The following is a 16,526-nucleotide window of genomic DNA, read 5'->3' as shown; positions in this document are numbered from 1 at the left end:
GGTAAGCGGACGTGTATATGAGCTGTGGAGCTGTAGCTGCATGTACCTGGCTGTCTGCTGCGGAGGAGGAAGTGGTCGGGGCGGCGCGGGGCCTGGGAGTGCGGAAGTCGGGCGCGGCTCGAGATCTCGCGGGCTCCGTTTCCCTTTTGGCGTTTGTATGGGAGACTGGGCGGCGTGCGCGCTCTTCCTCCGTTTGGGTTTTTTCTTCGCCTCTGATTGGTCAAGGGACGGAGACCATCACTCTGGCAGTTTCGCTGATCAGGGATTGGCTGCTGTTTCGTCAAAGTGTGCTTTGATTGGCTGGAGAGAAGTCTGTTGTGGCGTTGTGCGGATTTTTGGAAAAAATGTGCCGGAGATGGCTACGCCGGTTTGTAACGTTGATGCTTAAAGCTGCTGGCTGGCTACCTGCAGGCTGTGGAGACGAGAGGATAACTAACGAAGTGGTATTCACTATTGTTGCTTTCTCATGGAAGAGCGGTGTTGCTTGACAATTGCAAGCGAGTGACAGAACTTCGTCTCGGTGCCAGCTCGACAGGCTCGAATCATCTCGCGACGGCATAAGTCGCTTCTCGGTGTGGCGCAACGACCCGGACGAAACTGCTGCAAGGCAACAGCATCGAAACGCCCTGTTCCAAGTCGAACTGACGCCGGTCCGCATAAAAGCACAGTATAACATAGTGTGTGCTTGCAAACGCAAGTTGCCATGCACGTGTGATTCAGTGCTATCAGGAGAAATTCATCTCACATTGTGAGTACTAAAGCCTTAGTCATCATGAATTAGGATGCGGGGTCGTGGGTTTGCCGCAAGTAGCTTGCTCCCTCGACAGTTCCGCGCAAGAATTCGTTCAAGCGCTTCGACATCGAAATTCAGATAGAAGCACGAAGCAGTGCTGGTAGGTGCAGTAGTACATGTATGTAGTGCAGTACTACACCTTTGCCCAGCCTTAGTTGTCTAATCCCCATCCAAGTCGTCAGCTTTTATTTTGGGTGGGAGCGAGGTACCCGAATTAAGGGGTACCACTCTCCTTGGTGCAAGCGAAGTCGTCTAATCCTCAACCGAAGTTGGCACTGACCAAAAGCTACACATGCACATCATCAAAGTAAGCACCGATGGGCTTCTGCACCCGCCCTTACTCACCGTACACCATGGCCTCGCTGCGAGTTGCGGCGTTGACAAACTTGGCCGCGTGCAGCTCCATTTTCTGCACCATGCGCTGCGTGATCAAGTACACGATCAAGTCACCTTGTTCTTGGTGCTTGATCAGTGCCTCCGCGAAGAGCCTACGCTTCTCCAAGTTAATCGCGCTGTTGCAAGTCACAGGCTCGACACGAGTCTATGCGTAGCAAAGCAGTAAGAGCATTGTAAGCAACCATACCACAACACATTTAAAACAGAATGCATCACTTCTTTGACCGTGTACAGCTTGCCGACCAGGTAGCGCGAGATGGACGACTCGGAGATGTCCACGTGGAAGTCGTCGCGGATCATGGACCTCAGCGTGCCGAGTGTAAACGTGCAGCACTCCTCCAACCAGAGCTCAAGCGCCTCCCCTATTTATCTTGCCAGCTCTCGTAGCCCCTCCTCGAGGTAGATTTTCGACGCGCCCATGGGCCACGAGATACTCCGCTGTGGTGCGTGGGAAGCCGTTGTGGCGGGCGACGGCACGCCAGTCCTCACCGGCATTGAAAGCGTCGAGGACGCGGCGTCGTTCCTCTGGCGAGTGGTGCTTGAGCGTGGACTGGTAGGGCATCTGCACGAAGCTTGGTAGATTGAGAAGTGTGATTCCCAACGGCGCGCATCTTGCGCCCCTGGTCGGCTTCGCGCGCGCGGGAACTGCTCTCGTCAATTTTGACAACTTCGGTTGAGGATTAGACGACTTCGCTTGCACTAAGGAGAGTGGTACCCCTTAATTCGGGTACCTCGCTCCCACCCAAAATAAAAGCTGACGACTTTGGATGGATTAGACAACTAAGGCTGGGCAAAGGTGTAGTACTAGGAAGCGCATTCGTTCGTTGCTGCTGAAGGAAGCTGTAGCAGCTATTTGACTCATAGTTTTTTTTACATAGATATCGAGAATATACGAAAGGGTGAGCTACTTACTACCCAAGGCAATAGCGGCTTTGAGTTGGGCAAAACAGTTAAAATGCCATCCTGAATGACTTGGGCGGAGGAATGTCAGCCACCTGGTAACGTTCTGCTTTCGAATAGCGCTTCTTGATCACCAGCAGGTTGTTCGACGGTGAGTTAGCGTACAGATTCTGGAGCTCTCCCATACACTCCTTCAGATCCGACCAGTTGTACTTGCTGGCATCGACCAGCTCTTTGGTCTGAAAATGAAAGAAACAAAAGGATCAGCTCACAGACGAGCACAAAAAACTCGAATATCTACAAGGCGTACCATTGGAACTCCGTCGATCGTATACATGGCCAACGACAGACAACAAGTCGTCACCACCGACGGCAGGTGCTTCAAGATCTGATATTCTTGCAGCGTCAGCTCCAACAGATAATGAGCCAGCATGGACGTCGTCTCATGAATAGTTGGTATCATCCTCTCGTAAATGTTCAGGAAATCCAGCGCTAAAGAATATAATAGAGTTAAAGTGAGATTTGCATCATTCACACACTGCCAATTTCAACACAACAAGATCGTACCAGTAGGCACCGAGAGTGTGAAATTGAGAGTGTTCAGTAGTTTTTCTTCCATCTTCAACACTTGCGCAGCCGTGAACACCGTGTCGGCGCACATGGCCAGATCCTCCACGCCAATATAATTCACGTCTTCAAGCTTCGACGCAATGTGCAGGCTGGTTGCGCCAAGGAGCTGGAACTGCGTCTTCTCGATCAAGACAGTATCTAGGTACCGGTCCGTGTAATTGACTGCCAGAAAAGCTGTCCGGGGGCACATCTCGAACGCATCCATCACTACCACAGCGAGTAAGTCTTGCGGTTATTTGCATTATTCCATGGCATAGCTTACCTTCGATGATCCAGTCGACGAGCATTTCTCGGTGGGTGGCGTGAAGGGTTTTCTGGTGGCTGCAAGTAGAATTTAACCCGTCAGCAGCACGGTCTTCGCATTCAAAGTAATTCAACTGAAGCCTATGCGCACCTCAGATACACGATTTCTCTCCACGACTCCAGCTCCGCCTCACGCAGGTAAGCGTGGAACTGCTCCAGGTGTCCTGACATCGTATTCGTCCACATTTGACTTACCGAATGGTACATCTGGTTCACCAGATTCTTCAAAGGCAGCGGCAAGAACGCAGGTGCATCATCGAAGAAATACGGGTGGCGAAGTGCTTCTTCCGCCGTAATTCGCTGCTCTGGGTTATACGCAAGCAATTTCGACAGCAGGTCGATCCCTGGGACCGAAATGCCCGGCACGAGGCGAGCCCAAGGCTGACTGTCCCAGTGCGGGAACTCGGAGCTGTAGTTCGGCAACGACGAGAAACCTGGCCATGCATCGGATGTGGGGGTTGACAGTTTGCTGAAAATCTGGAACAGCTGATCAATCTCCGAAATACCGCTGAAGAGCGGCTCCCCTCGAGCCATTTGAGCAAAAATGCAACCAATAGACCACATATCGACCGGTGAAGAGTACCCTTGCACCCCCATCAATATCTCGGGAGCGCGGTACCAAAGCGTGACCACCTCCGTCGTGTACGCCCGACTGGGGACTCCCAGCGCACGAACCAAAGAAAAGTCCGAGATCTCCAGCATTGCATCACTGAGATTCTCCGAGTCGGACGTCTTGACAAGCAAATGCTTTGGCTTGAGATTGCGGTGCAAGACCCCACGGCGATGACAATACACCATCGCATCTAGAAGTTGATGCAGAATCTTACGGATCTGAAATCGACAACACTCACGCACAAGTTAGAACATAATACGTCGAAGTTATACGCCATAAACTCGTCAAGCTTACCACCGTCTCGGGTAGCTCGCGTCCACCCTCCGGGGTTTCCGTTGGATTGATAAAATCCTGCAGCGTTTTATCCACGTAAGGGGAAAATGTGTGGAGCTGATCCTTGGCGAGACTGATCAACTCCGGCGACGAAATGTGGTCGTGCTTCACCCCCTTCAGCACTGTCAGCTGTCGGATCATGTAGTATGGCACTCCTTCTCCCTACCTCAGCAAAACTGTCAGTCTCTACATATGCGGCTACTGTACATCACTGCAGTGTTTGACGTACCTTGGGAAAGACCCTAGGCCTCTTCACGGCCAGAATTTTACCAGTGGAACGCTCGAGACACTTGAAGCATTTCCCCTCGGTGCCCTTGCACTTGAAGCCCAAGTTCTTGAAGTTGACCCAGTTCACGGACCCATCAGCATTCACACTCGACAGTGAGCGATACAGCGATCGGTGCTCCGTCAGCTCCCTCCACTTCCTCGACACCAGAGCCATGCTTGCCATGTCTGCCGCAGTGACCAGGAAGGAGAACGCGCACAAAATAATGGCATCGACACGGGAGAAGCGTACGCATTGAACCTCTGCTGGTCACGCCAGGCATCTTCGTTGTGCTTCACGAGGAAGAAATGCGACTGATGAGAGTTCGGCTCTTTTGTACCCAATAGTGTACTCCACTAACATGTTAGCTGATTCTACTGGACACTAACTAACAGTTATTTGAAAACTACACATGTTAGCTATACTGTATAGCGGAGGAAATGGGCACATGAGGAGATTACTTAGTAATCTGTACGAAAGTATTTACTAGCTGGCCTGGGTGTCTATATTGCACCGCGGACTTTGACATAGGTAGGAGACACCTAAGCCGTCTTCACTCTTAAAATCGGTCATCGTCTGCGCTGATAAGTGGTATGCCAGCCCCCCATGTGAGCTCCACCCAGCAAATGTTTCCCTATGTTAGCAGATTCTTCAAAGTATTATAGATTGGATGGTAAATTCTTAGTTTTGAGGGTGTATTTGTGTTCAGTTTAATACATCGCCCTTCTCGGCTGCCTTCGGTGCAAACATATACTCTTCTTCCATACTTTTGCTCTAACGCTACTAACATGTTAACTCAAAATACTAGACACTAACTAACAGTTAGATAACATGTATAGCAACTAACATGTCAGCGTTAGGGAGTACACTACATCAACCCATGCTCGGACAAACATGATTCGTACCCTCTTCACCTTGATCTTGACTGGAATTCGGGAGTAACGAGTGTATTCGACTTATCATTCCTCCAAACTGCCCACTATTTATTATTTAAATACATGTTAATTAAACCGCGAACAAATTGAGTCTTTTTCTAAAGTTTCGAGCGAGCCTTTCGGTTAAGATCATTCTTCATTCTGGAAGAGTCGGCCAAGGGGGCTACGATCATATCTCGAGCATGCGCGCTGTCGCCAAGAAGCTCGCACATAAGCTGCGCGAGGCTCAAGCGCGACGAAGGAATTTGCGCTTTCCGTTCCACGCCCTCGGTCAGCGCTTTCTTCGCGATCTCGTCTCTCTCACTTCTCGGATCGGCTGGGACTCCGTGGACGTGCCCATTTATTCCTGCTGGAACCGCGTGATGGAGCAGCTGTGGCCCTACTACGGCACCGACACGTGCGAGGGCCGACTTCTCGTCGATCTTGCAACGTTTGCCCCAGTCTGCCAAATTCTGATCGCCGCGATCGACACCGCCGTGAAGATCGTCTCTGCAGACGAAGACTAGAGGGAGGAACTGCTAACGACATGGCTTCAACAGCTACAGGCCGAGCGTGACCGCCAAATGGCGTTCTTCGAGGAAATGCTGCAAGATCCGACCCGACTTTGGATTGAAATTGGCGATGAAACTCAACAATTGAAGATTCTGACGCGACTAAAGCACAGCGTAGAAAGCTCCGGTGGTGTGTTGACTGCGCGTGAGCTGGACGTGATTTCCGCAGTATACAACGTAGTTGTTCGTCTCTCCGGCCTCGTGGTGGTCGAGGTCCCGGAGTGGTTCACGACATCGGAAATGGAGTGGGAAAATGCCCAAGTGTCGAGGCTGAAAGGCGGAGAGGAGGAGTGCCTGCGAGCAGCTTTCATTTGGGGCGAGCTGAACCACCCAAACATTCGCAAGTTTTTTGGCGCGTGCCACGTTGGGAACCCGCTGATCATTCACGAAAAGATTTTGCCAATAGCGTGCAGGGGCTTTTCGTGGCATCACATGCTGGACGTTGCGTGTGGTCTTGCCTATTTGCACGGCCTTGGCCTCGTTCACACAACGCTATCAGCGTCCAATATCCTCTGGTCAGCACGCCAGCATCTCGATGGCAATGCGGTCCTGAGTGGAATCAATCTAGTGCGGATAGAGGATTCGTCCAAGCAGAGGCTCGTCAAAAGGTGTGTGCAGCTCATCAGCGATGCGGGTCCGGTAGCGTTCCCCACTGTGCTGGCTCAAGAGGTTTTCCGTAACTACTTAAGAGAAGTTCCAGCTTTGAATATTGTGTGGCTAATTTTCTTCTTCATCAGATGCGGCGTAGTCACACATTGGCGGGATCAAGTAAGCAAGAGGAGTGCCAGACAGGGTCGTTGCATTGCTCCGTGCGTGGCGTCAGATATTCAAGCGTTTGGGTTTTCTATCGCTGCGATGATGAGGTCCCGATCTGACATTCCGTTCCGAGCGAGGCGCCATCTTTCGCGATGCTTACGGTCGCGAAAGCTCGGCATTCAACCAATTCTTTTGGCCGAACAGGAATGGAATCTCCTCGTTGGGATGTGTGCCACGGACCCCGCTGAGAGATTGCCAATGCTGCATCTGGTCCAGACGATCAGTGGATTGGCAAACGTATCAGGGATCTCGGAGGCAAGCGCAATCTTCACGTACATCGATATCTACACCTTCAACGGAGAATCGATAAGCGATATGCTACAAGACGCTGGCGCTCTTTGTGAGCAGCTTGAAGAATCCAGATGCGTCCACCAGCCCGTGCTTGATCGACTTATCGACATCTACCAACAGCTACAAAACACGGTAGTCAAGCAGCTTGTGGTGGAAGACTTCGTCTTAATTCTCTCAGGCTTTTTGCTGGACGATGAAGATAACTATTCAAGCCAAGCCTCCAGCGAGGGTGAATCCCGGACTATCGCCGGGAAGAACTACAGCATTCACCATCATATCGACAGGTTTATGGCTCGAACTTCACTGAACAACACGGCAGCCGCTCATCGTTGGCGCCCAGGAGACCAGGCGCCAATTAGAGAGCTCGCAGTTCGTGAGCTTCCCATTTGGTTCATCCCAGTTCACCAGATCGAGCTAGGTCGGCATATCGCGAGTGGATCTTTTGGCGCGGTTTACGAAGGCACGTGGCTCGGATCGAAAGTGGTGGTGAAACAAGTTCTCACAGACCAAACAGACGCTGAAAACCGAAGACAATTTCAGTCCGAGGCGGATTTGCGGTTCTCCTTGAATCACGACCACATCCTCAAGCTCTACGGTGCCTGCCACGAGGAGCGGCCTTTCTTCGTGTGTGAACGAGCGACTCGCTGGACCCTGGCGTCATTTGGCGAAGGAAAGGAGCGCCCGGAGATTTGGAGGTATATTCACCAGGCTTACGCCACCTTCACGACAGCGGCATTGTTCACGGTGACCTCAAAGGGAACAATATTTTAGTATGTGATGATGGGGTCAAGTTGGCCGACTTTGGCTTGAGCTTTCGACCAGACACGGCAGCTGCGTCGAACGGGGCTCTCGGCGCTTATCGCTGGAAGGCGCCTGAGTGCTTGAATGGCGAATCGCCAACGTTTGCGTCTGATATCTACTCGTTCGGGGTCTGCATCGTGGAGGCGTTGACGGGGCAGGTGCCATGGGGGAACTCAATGCCGGAACAAGCTGTACGATACAACGTCACAGAGCTGAAGGGGCGCATGGGAGATGGTGGGATTTGTCTCGCGACCACTTTGACCACATTTGACCACATTCGACCACATTTGACCACAATGTTGTCTCGATGGTATGTCTCGATCCTGGTGGAAAAACAGATGTGCTATGAAAGTTAGATTTTATTGCTATACGCTAAAGAACTCTGTTATCGTACGAGTAGTATTCTTCTTCGCTAGCAAACACGCAGGATTTTGAGACCCTTCACCGCACTTTAAGTGCTTCTGGCGGCAGCTCGAACACGAAGTCGCCTTGCTAGCTGGAGCGAGAGGTGGAGCAATGCTGTCAGATATCTCGTTGCCGCTACTCGCTGGCTTGGGACAATTTTTTTCTGCTGTTCGACGTCATTTAAGGCGGCAGTGTAGTTGATTATCCGTGAGGTTCGCGTCAGGGTAATATTTCTTCAGCTCCTGCTGCAGCAATATATATTTTCCACGAGTATACACCAGCGAATCAGACAGTTTACGCAACTCAGCCAAGTGCTCTGGTGCGATAGTAGATGGCCGAGGCCGTTTTGCTGGAACACTTGATTGTCCTGCATCTTCACCAATCCCAACAGTGTCACGACAAATAACCTGCGGTTGTAGTCTTGCTGGAGGTGTGTCGTCTGCATTTGCACTAGTTGTAGTGGTCGCAGCATCGATGTCATCGTTCGCTGCAGTTTCTTGATCTGTAAGCAGAGTACTTAATGGCTCGGCTCGTTTTTCTTCTTCATTAGGAGCTGGACAAGATAATGGAGCGTCTGTGGGGTTCGTGACCATCGCTAGTCTCCTCTTCTTTCGGTTTTGGGCCGCCTTCAGCACTTCCCAGCGCTTCTCCCGCACCAATTCATCAAGTTGACCAATTCCAGCGCAGACACAACTTGCAAAGTCGTAGATACGGTGGAATAATCGTTTACGAGCTGTGCCGGCCTTGAACTTTCGCAGAATCTTGAAGACATCGCGCATCAAATCAGCTTCGCAGTCTATCGGTGGACGCAAAGCCAGGAAAACAGCTTCTTGAGGAGCAAAATGGAATATTTTTGCTTGTTTTCGAGCGGAGCTTGTACTTTCAGGATCAGCACCAAGTGATTTAATTTTTGAGACCATCGTAGCATAGCTCCGCTGTTGTAGCCGTATTTTAGGGTTCGTGTTGTTGCAAGCAACAATATTGAACATCATCGTTGTTATCATTTCACACGTGCACCATTCACGCTTACTAGCAGCCTGCTCGCTGCGCAGCTGCCTGAGCAGCTCGTGTTCCTCCGTAGAGAAGCCCTGGTCGCCTTCACACTCGGTACTTGCCAGTCGAATAGAGTTAAAAAACTCGTCACGCTTCAGCTTGGCCGATTGGGAGGGTAACGGCACTTTTTAACAGCAGTTCCGCTACTGTTGAGCGGTGTTGCCGGGAGCGATTAAGATTCCCTTCGAGATATGTTGTGTTCACTCTTGCACTTAGAAATACCTGTGCTCAGGAGTCAAAGTCAAAGTCCCGCTCGGTCTCCGTTCTATACTGCGGGGGTACAAGCGGCGAAGAGAAAAGCTGCATCACATACTCCATCTGAGGCGAAGTAGGGACCATCGTTCCACAGAGTAATGCAGTATGGCCCGCCGACATCAAATCAACGCCATTCATGGGCGGATTGCGCCCGAACTTAGCACCGATAGACAAATTATGCTTGACGATAAACCAATCTAAGATCCGCAAGCCAACATCAATCGATACATTTCTGGTAAGCAGTTTTTTTTAAGGAAGAGTGAAAGCCCTCAAGTTGGCTAGTAGATACCACGCGAACTCGATGACCGCCTTCCTCGTAAGTGTTTGAGCCCACGTACAACTCGTCACGCTGAATCTGCTCCAAATTACTCTGACACGACCCTTTCCAATCTTTCAGGCTGCACGATACACTTGAGCGCAAAACACCGCTGACTACACTTTGAAATTGAAGAGCCATTTCAGCAGTAGGGCGCAATTCACGATCCACATTGTAGATCGCACGGGAGAGTTCCTTTGAAATTCGTTTGCTGGTGACGGGTGCCTTTATTTTTTCAGTGATGCGAGTTATCACGTGAAAGGGGTCCTGTTTTGTGACCACCTCGCTACCAAACACTTCTGACCATTTTCTTGACAGCCGACGCGTTATCCGACACAACTACATGATCCAGGTCACCCCCAGAAGGCGCACGAAACTGCGACTTCACATGTTGAAGCAAGGCTCGTGTTTCTTCCTTGTTTTCAGACCTGGTCAGCCGCCGCCCAATAATCTGCCCAATTTCATTCTGGAACAGCAAAAGCATTTTCGCATTTTTGAGAGATTCACGTTGCCCCTTGGCCTTCCACAGCTTTAGCCGCTTGCAGAACTTGACAGAGTGATCCATTCTCATGACCCTCTTTACAACACAGTCTTTCATCACTTTTTCACACAGCGACCCGTACAGCTCTGTAGCGTGTAGCCATGCCGTCGTAAGCGTGTGATTGTCAACAATTTTGTTTTGATCTGCATACTGATCCTCTGATATTGGAGTGGGGGCCAGATAGGTGAAGCAACGCTCGTGGTTTCGCTTGATACCACTGGAAAACAGACCCAAAAGCTTGTAGTAGCGCTATTTGCGCCTACGCTCCATATTGACCATGGTACGTTGCAACCCATTCTGCGCGGTAATACCGTCATGAACCATCTCCATGAGTGAGTTCGAGAACACTAGCTTTTGGCTCAGAACAAATGGAAAGTGAAAAATCATATCGGGCCATTGTGCAAAGTAATCCGAGCTCACAGTGGAAAAATATGATCCTGTTACAGCGCACCTATACTTCACAAATACCAGGTCGCACTTGCACTCTACAGATTCCACCACACGACGGCAATAGTCTTTCACCTTCGGATTGCAGTTGCAGTCTCGGCTGATGTACGACGGCAGACCTTTGCCTCCTCGATACTCCGGGGTCCACACGAACAACGGACGTGAAAACAGCCGCGACAACTGCATGTCATCCACCTTTTCCTCAGGACAAACTAGACGGGGAGGGAATGAGCGCCGTCCAACCGCCTCGACCACTGCTGCCTTGTTATCATTGCGCGCTGCTGACAAGGCCATGCTTACTGCGAACTCCTCAACTACAAGTTCTCGGTAAATAAAGGGAAAACGGCTGCGCCCCTCCGGGGCTGCGGCCGGAGTTCGGAGATCTCACCTAAATTTATCGGAGTTCGGGAGTTCGGGGGCCTGTCGGCCCCCGAATCTCCCATAAACCGTACATCCCTCGATGTCTTTCTGCCTCTTACGTCGCGCAAGATTGTGGTGCATCGGCGTCCGAAAATATAGTGTCGTTGGGTAGCACGATTTATTAGGATAAGCAGTTTCTAAGGCAATCTCGATACTTGATTTTCAATGGGCTACGACTACTGGACTAGTCTCAGCAAGTTCAACAAGACCATAGCCCTTGACCCCTTACGCTGCATTGGATCCTTGCTATCGTTTAGCCTGCAAGCAGATTCTCCTTGACAATTTTAGTACTTCGTCCATCGTTGTGTCGATATGCAGCTGAAGTGGCCGCAATTCTGCTGCTGGGCTCATTCGCCGCGAGGAACGCGCTGAAGTATCCGGTTCACGGTACGAAAAGTGCCGGACGGCCTGAGCGAGAAGAAGAATGTAGCGCTCAATGTCCTGCATCAATAGAAGGCTGCCTTGGCAAGCTGGGGATGTCGATCCCAGAGTCTGCAGACGTTGGACTCTCGCTCTGCTTACCAGCTATGTCAGCTATAGAGACTGACAAGCGGCTCTTCGCGACTTCAATCCTTCGAGCATATCTCTGCAGCTCGTGGTGGGTTTCGTCTTGCAGTGAGTTGCCATTTCTTCGGCTGGAAGCTGTCAGCGTTACTTGGCAGAAAGCGATTTCTGCCACTGACCGCAGCAAACTCAGATCCAAATCCTTCAACAACTGCGCTTGGGATCCTCTCGCCTTCAAAGCCGACTCGTATTGCTCAACTGGAGTCCGCATGTTACGCGGTGGCTCGGTCGACCCTTGGTGGTTGTTGGTAGACGGACCCCGCGAAGTTGCGGAGTCTGTTTCGTTGTTGTCATCGACGACAATGACGTTGCCACATTTTGGCCGGTCTGAAGAAGAATGAACTTGCTCCTGTGTCGCCTGCTTCCTGCGACGTTTCTTCATTTGATGTCGTGAGGTAGCGCCCGAGCTTTCGTTCGAGAAATACTCAATCAGGTCCGTGTCTTCTCCCGATTCGAAAACGACCCGACGCCTCGGACGAAGACCGCGAAGGGTGGATGAACGACGTCTCCATCGTCGTCACCACAAGTGAAATGTTGACCAACAATAGAGAGCTCGGAAGTGTGAAGTAAACGGTAGTGGACTCTACCGCCCAGATGCCTTCGAAGGCAGATGTACCAAGTTATTCTGGAGCGCCTCAAGCGTTGATCTAAAAGTATACTTGATTTCAGTGTGACATAAAATCGGGCATTATTATCAGCAGAAGAATTAGAAATCTGCAGGGCAGGATTACCCAACTGCAAGTGTTGCAGGATGCGGTGCCACGCCGCGTTCTGGGCCTTCGTGCAGCAGCACGGCACGGCGCACGCGGTCACGATCGCCACGCACCGAGACGAGGACGTGGCCAAGACGACCAAGTGGCTGCTGAACCGCCAGGGCAAGCAGCTCCGGAACTTGTGGCTCGCGCTGTCGCCGGCCGAGCGCCAGGAGCTCATGGAAGCGACGCCCGACCCGAGTTTCCCCACGACGGAGAACGGTATCTACGACGAGAGGCAGGATCGGAAGATCAGATACTTCCAAGAGCTGCACAGCGCCCAGCAGGCAGCAAGTTCTGCTACTTCAGCAGAGAGCAGAATTGATAACTCTGCACCGGCGGAGACGTCGTTAATCAGTTCTGCAGCAAGTACTTCAGAAGAAGTGCAATCTTCAAGACATCCTCCGAGGACTAGAAGCCGTGGTGCGGGTCACAATGAGGCTGAACAGGTGACGGACGACATGTCTGCAGAGTTGTCGGTGGCAGAAGATTTGTCAAGTGGCGAAACTTCTGCACAGGAACCGAGGCCCAAACGGCGCAAGACGCTCGTCACGAGGAGCAAGAAGACTCCTGACCAAGCCACTCGCCAAGGCCGACAGCTACTCGTGCCGAGTATAAGAGTCCGTGGTGGTCAACAAATGGTGTCAGAACTGCCCACTGCTCGTCGAAGCCGCAGTCAACGCGAAGAATTAACCCGTGCAAGCACAACTCACGAGCTCAGTCAGCAGCCAGAGGTGACTGGGTACGAGATGGCGCTAAGTGCTCGAGGCTGGCGTGCTCAGTTGCTGAAGGACGTGGATCTGCACTTACTTCGGGCTGTGGCAGAAATTGCGGGCTGTCTTGAATCAACTGAGGGGCTGAATTCGGGTGAAGCGGTTGGAATCGACTTGACGCAAGCTCTGAGAGAGTTGGAGACGGCAGCGGGGAGAGTTCAAGCGGCGCAGAGGCGACTGTCGTCCCTGGTCGCAGCTACTATCGCCCAGGCGGAAAGTTTGTCTGGTGTTGAGGGAGCAAATTCCCTGCACGGTATCAATTCGCCTTGGTTCGTGTCAACGGGTCAAGGCAGTTTGGTGCTCATGAGCGATATCGAGCGGTATCTGCTGATGATGAGCGAAGCTGTGCGTCGATATCGCCGGGCGATCGGTCAGTGTGGGCTGTCTACTGCTCTAGATGGACAGGCAGATGACTCCGCCGATTTGTGGCCGTTACAGCTACACATTGAAGGGCTGATGGCAGAGCTGAAGGAGCTGTCCGCGAGTATTTATGCCCAGGCTAAACACCAACTCGCTGGTACTTAAGTACTTTTAAGTATGTCGCAATTGCTGAGGAAAAACTCCTAATGGTGGCTTAGTTTTCGTTGCCAGACTCAATGAGACCAAACATTTTTTCATCTTGTTATGACCTTAATTAAAGTGACGCACCTCCTCTCATCTTAGGACATTGATCTCCACTGGAACTCGGGCGAAATGAGCGCCTGATCGAACACTTGACTCACGTCCTCAAAGCTTCCCAGCAGACGCAGCATTGGGGTCAACATGTCGCTCTGTGATATCACGCTCGTCACGCGGCTGGTCGAACTATCCCAGTCAAAGCGAGCCGAACCACGCATCACGATGCGCTGACCCACAAGTTTGCACGCCAAGCTACTGCTTTTCTTCAGGTAAGGAAACACGTTGCTCAACGTTCGATTCGTGATCGTCACGCTTGTTGTCATGGTCGCATTTAGCGACATCTTGGTGCTCTTTTGCAAGTTTTCTAGCTCCGCTTCGACGTCGTCGAACCATTGCAGAAAGCACCAGCTCCTCATCTGGGTCTCAACACCATACTGCGCGTTGAAGACGACGTCTGTAGCCATCGTTGTGCGCACGAAATCTAGCTGGGCGGTTCTGAACTTTGCGCTCGCGTGCAATCCGTGGCGAAATAGTCGGAAATAGTCCGCGACGACATCCCAGAGGTCCTTCTTGGTTGGCATACCTGCGAACAGGCCGAGACGTTGGTGCCTCAGTGTCCGAATCTCCATCGAAAGATGCTGCGTGTCCTTCTCAAGAGTTGCGAGCAAATCTGCCTGCTTCATCCTGTATCGTTGCTGATTTTCGCGCCGTTGCATTCGCCCGATATGTTCACTGAGCTCCAGCAGTTGAGCGGTCGATAGGTGGTTGTTGCTCTCAACGCTAGCACCACCATCGGCAAGAAGTCGCCGGGACTTGGGGCTGAAACTTGTTGCAAATGTTTGCCTCTTGTAGTGTTGACCTTCTGTCATTGCCGTGTCAGTGTCCGCTCTTGAATTGGGTGGATAGCCTTGTGTAACTTCACGTTCTTGCTTACGCGGTAGAGATGAATCTGCGCCGGGGTGATGACTGGCAGCAACGATGACGTTGGCTGCTCGCGTGGAGTTTTGAGCCAAACTTGCAACGACTTCGTCACTCAGGAGGTGGCTGTTCGGTGGCCGAAGAGTGCTGGACTGCATGGCAGCTAGACGATGTTGTGCGTACGAGGTCGGGAAATATGAAGTGACCACTCCAAGCCAATCAATTCTCTCGTTCATTACGTGTAGGAAGGGGATACGAATTCGCGATAATCTTGAAGAGTAAAACTCGTAATCGATCAAATTCATAATCACCGAAGAAAAACCAGGTGCCTATAGAGCGTTACACAGATTTCACTTGGACCCGCCCTCAGTTGTCATATGCGCGAGGTCTTGCTTGAGCTGTGAGCACGGAGCATTTTTTTTTGCTTTTTCATCACAGCATGCAACCATTACAGTATCATGGCGATGCGCTATTCTATGTAGTAAATCTCTACTGAAGTACTACTTAGTAAATTGGAGTGAATCCCGGGGAAGACATCACATCAGGGAAGAACAACACACGGCAGGGCGGAGCGATCCGCTAGGAAGTTGAGCCTAGTGTATTGATCTAGTGTGTATGCCCTTCGAAGCAAATACAAGAGTGAGACACATCTCAAAGTGAACTGGGTCCGTGTCAACGGCCTCTGGACACGAAGAGAAGTATGCAGTTGGCCATACAAGTTCCTAGTATGTAGAATCGTACCGCATACCAGGTACAGACACTGTGAAGTCTGCCTGGCCATGAAGTGGTGAACCCATTACCTGTGGCTCACGTGGGTTCACCGTCGCTACCAGCGACACGCTATCGGGTCCATGACTGCGGTGATACCAAGGTGAAACCTGGAATACACTTCAGCATGCTGGAAATTAGATTTGAAACTTGCAATGAGTTATATAGGTCTCCTTCACGAAAAAAGAATTTATGCCAATACCGTCCTGAATCAGGAGTCCCTGACGGGACAAAGGAGGAATCTTGTAGAGTGCTGTCTTTAGTTTTTTTTCTCGCATTAGCGAAGCTTATATTGTAGAGTCCTACCCAGCGACCATTTTTTTTCTTTTGGCAAGATGGGAAAAGAGCTTTATAAAAACACTTTGGCGAGTTGTTTTTAATTTCATCTTAGTGTGGTGTAGGAAACACCAGATTTCGCACGACCAACTCGGCTGGAGTGGTACACTGTACCGGTAGCCGAGCTCAGCCGAGTTCACCAGCTTATCCGGACACCTTATCCGGCTCAGCCGAGTTCGGAGAATTATCCGGATAGCTTATCCGGCTCAGCCGAGCTCAAGCGTCGCCGAGCTCAGCGAAGGGTCGGCCGAGATCCAAAACCGCCCACTTTCATTTGGTATTTGTATAGGAGCTTAGGAATAGTGGAGGTGCCCCTTAAGGGCGCCCGACAGAGATAACAAACAACAGAGCAGAATTTTCTAGGCCTATAGCACGTGTACACGTTCCGGTAAGTCCCTGCACGGGGCCGGATTATGTCTGCTGCCGGTACCCGAGAGGCATAGCTTGTAGGGTACTCGACTGGCAGCGCCAAGAGATTAAGGTCGGCCCGGGTTGGGCGCGTGTCTCGCCAAGCGCGAAGGAAAAGTCTCGCCCCGCTGCGAGCCGGTGTTCCCGCACGTCCCGGGCACTGATTGCTGAGTCGAGAAGCCTTTGCTCTCGGCGACCTGTAAAAGCGCTCCGTGCGCCGGCGTCCATCCTTTAGTGGAGGGCACGAGGTTGAGTGAACGGAGGCCGTCGAACTCGGCGGTTCTCCGGAGGAGTGATCTTGGTTGGCATGTCTCGGCGAGAGGCG

At 51.4% G+C, this 16,526-nt stretch overlaps 9 protein-coding genes across 9 annotated transcripts; 4 read left to right on the top strand and 5 right to left on the bottom strand.

Moving 5' to 3' along the window:
- Nucleotides 1-1,538: 1,538 nt before the first annotated feature.
- PHYSODRAFT_473931 (hypothetical protein) lies at nt 1,539-1,751 on the bottom strand (the record flags this gene model as incomplete). The annotated part of the gene is made up of 1 exon (XM_009518309.1): nt 1,539-1,751. The coding sequence occupies one exon, from the start codon at nt 1,749-1,751 to the stop codon at nt 1,539-1,541; it is 213 nt and encodes a 70-aa protein (XP_009516604.1).
- Nucleotides 1,752-2,139: 388 nt separating this feature from the next.
- Nucleotides 2,140-4,419, bottom strand: PHYSODRAFT_294534 (hypothetical protein; the record flags this gene model as incomplete). The annotated part of the gene is made up of 7 exons (XM_009518308.1): nt 2,140-2,328; nt 2,400-2,581; nt 2,657-2,926; nt 2,982-3,033; nt 3,218-3,853; nt 3,930-4,097; nt 4,198-4,419. 7 exons carry the CDS (start codon nt 4,417-4,419, stop codon nt 2,140-2,142), a joined length of 1,719 nt encoding a protein of 572 aa, XP_009516603.1.
- A 931-nt stretch (nt 4,420-5,350) lies between these two features.
- PHYSODRAFT_263491 (hypothetical protein) lies at nt 5,351-5,674 on the top strand (the record flags this gene model as incomplete). The annotated part of the gene is made up of 1 exon (XM_009518307.1): nt 5,351-5,674. One exon carries the CDS (start codon nt 5,351-5,353, stop codon nt 5,672-5,674), a length of 324 nt encoding a protein of 107 aa, XP_009516602.1.
- A 75-nt stretch (nt 5,675-5,749) lies between these two features.
- PHYSODRAFT_474972 (hypothetical protein) lies at nt 5,750-6,292 on the top strand (the record flags this gene model as incomplete). The annotated part of the gene is made up of 1 exon (XM_009518306.1): nt 5,750-6,292. A coding segment is annotated over one exon (543 nt), but the record flags the coding sequence as incomplete, so codon positions are not given.
- A 903-nt stretch (nt 6,293-7,195) lies between these two features.
- PHYSODRAFT_415727 (hypothetical protein) lies at nt 7,196-7,845 on the top strand (the record flags this gene model as incomplete). Its single annotated transcript, XM_009518305.1, is given in 2 exon segments — nt 7,196-7,482; nt 7,497-7,845. Coding segments are annotated over 2 exon segments (636 nt in total), but the record flags the coding sequence as incomplete, so codon positions are not given.
- Nucleotides 7,846-9,743: 1,898 nt separating this feature from the next.
- On the bottom strand, nt 9,744-10,899 carry PHYSODRAFT_420027 (hypothetical protein; the record flags this gene model as incomplete). The annotated part of the gene is made up of 4 exons (XM_009518304.1): nt 9,744-9,942; nt 10,034-10,434; nt 10,474-10,712; nt 10,806-10,899. Coding segments are annotated over 4 exons (933 nt in total), but the record flags the coding sequence as incomplete, so codon positions are not given.
- Nucleotides 10,900-11,497: 598 nt separating this feature from the next.
- On the bottom strand, nt 11,498-12,010 carry PHYSODRAFT_294532 (hypothetical protein; the record flags this gene model as incomplete). The annotated part of the gene is made up of 1 exon (XM_009518303.1): nt 11,498-12,010. The coding sequence occupies one exon, from the start codon at nt 12,008-12,010 to the stop codon at nt 11,498-11,500; it is 513 nt and encodes a 170-aa protein (XP_009516598.1).
- A 1,115-nt stretch (nt 12,011-13,125) lies between these two features.
- On the top strand, nt 13,126-13,521 carry PHYSODRAFT_353629 (hypothetical protein; the record flags this gene model as incomplete). The annotated part of the gene is made up of 1 exon (XM_009518302.1): nt 13,126-13,521. A coding segment is annotated over exon 1 (390 nt), but the record flags the coding sequence as incomplete, so codon positions are not given.
- A 291-nt stretch (nt 13,522-13,812) lies between these two features.
- Nucleotides 13,813-14,454, bottom strand: PHYSODRAFT_309730 (hypothetical protein; the record flags this gene model as incomplete). Its single annotated transcript, XM_009518301.1, has 1 exon — nt 13,813-14,454. The coding sequence occupies one exon, from the start codon at nt 14,452-14,454 to the stop codon at nt 13,813-13,815; it is 642 nt and encodes a 213-aa protein (XP_009516596.1).
- Between the last annotated feature and the right edge of the window lie 2,072 nt (nt 14,455-16,526).

The sequence above is a fragment of the Phytophthora sojae genome (assembly GCF_000149755.1).
Source record: "Phytophthora sojae unplaced genomic scaffold PHYSOscaffold_1, whole genome shotgun sequence".
Lineage (NCBI taxonomy): Eukaryota > Oomycota > Peronosporomycetes > Peronosporales > Peronosporaceae > Phytophthora > Phytophthora sojae.
The sequence above is the reverse complement of the archived record's forward strand: the minus strand, read 5'-3'. Positions and strand labels throughout refer to the sequence as shown.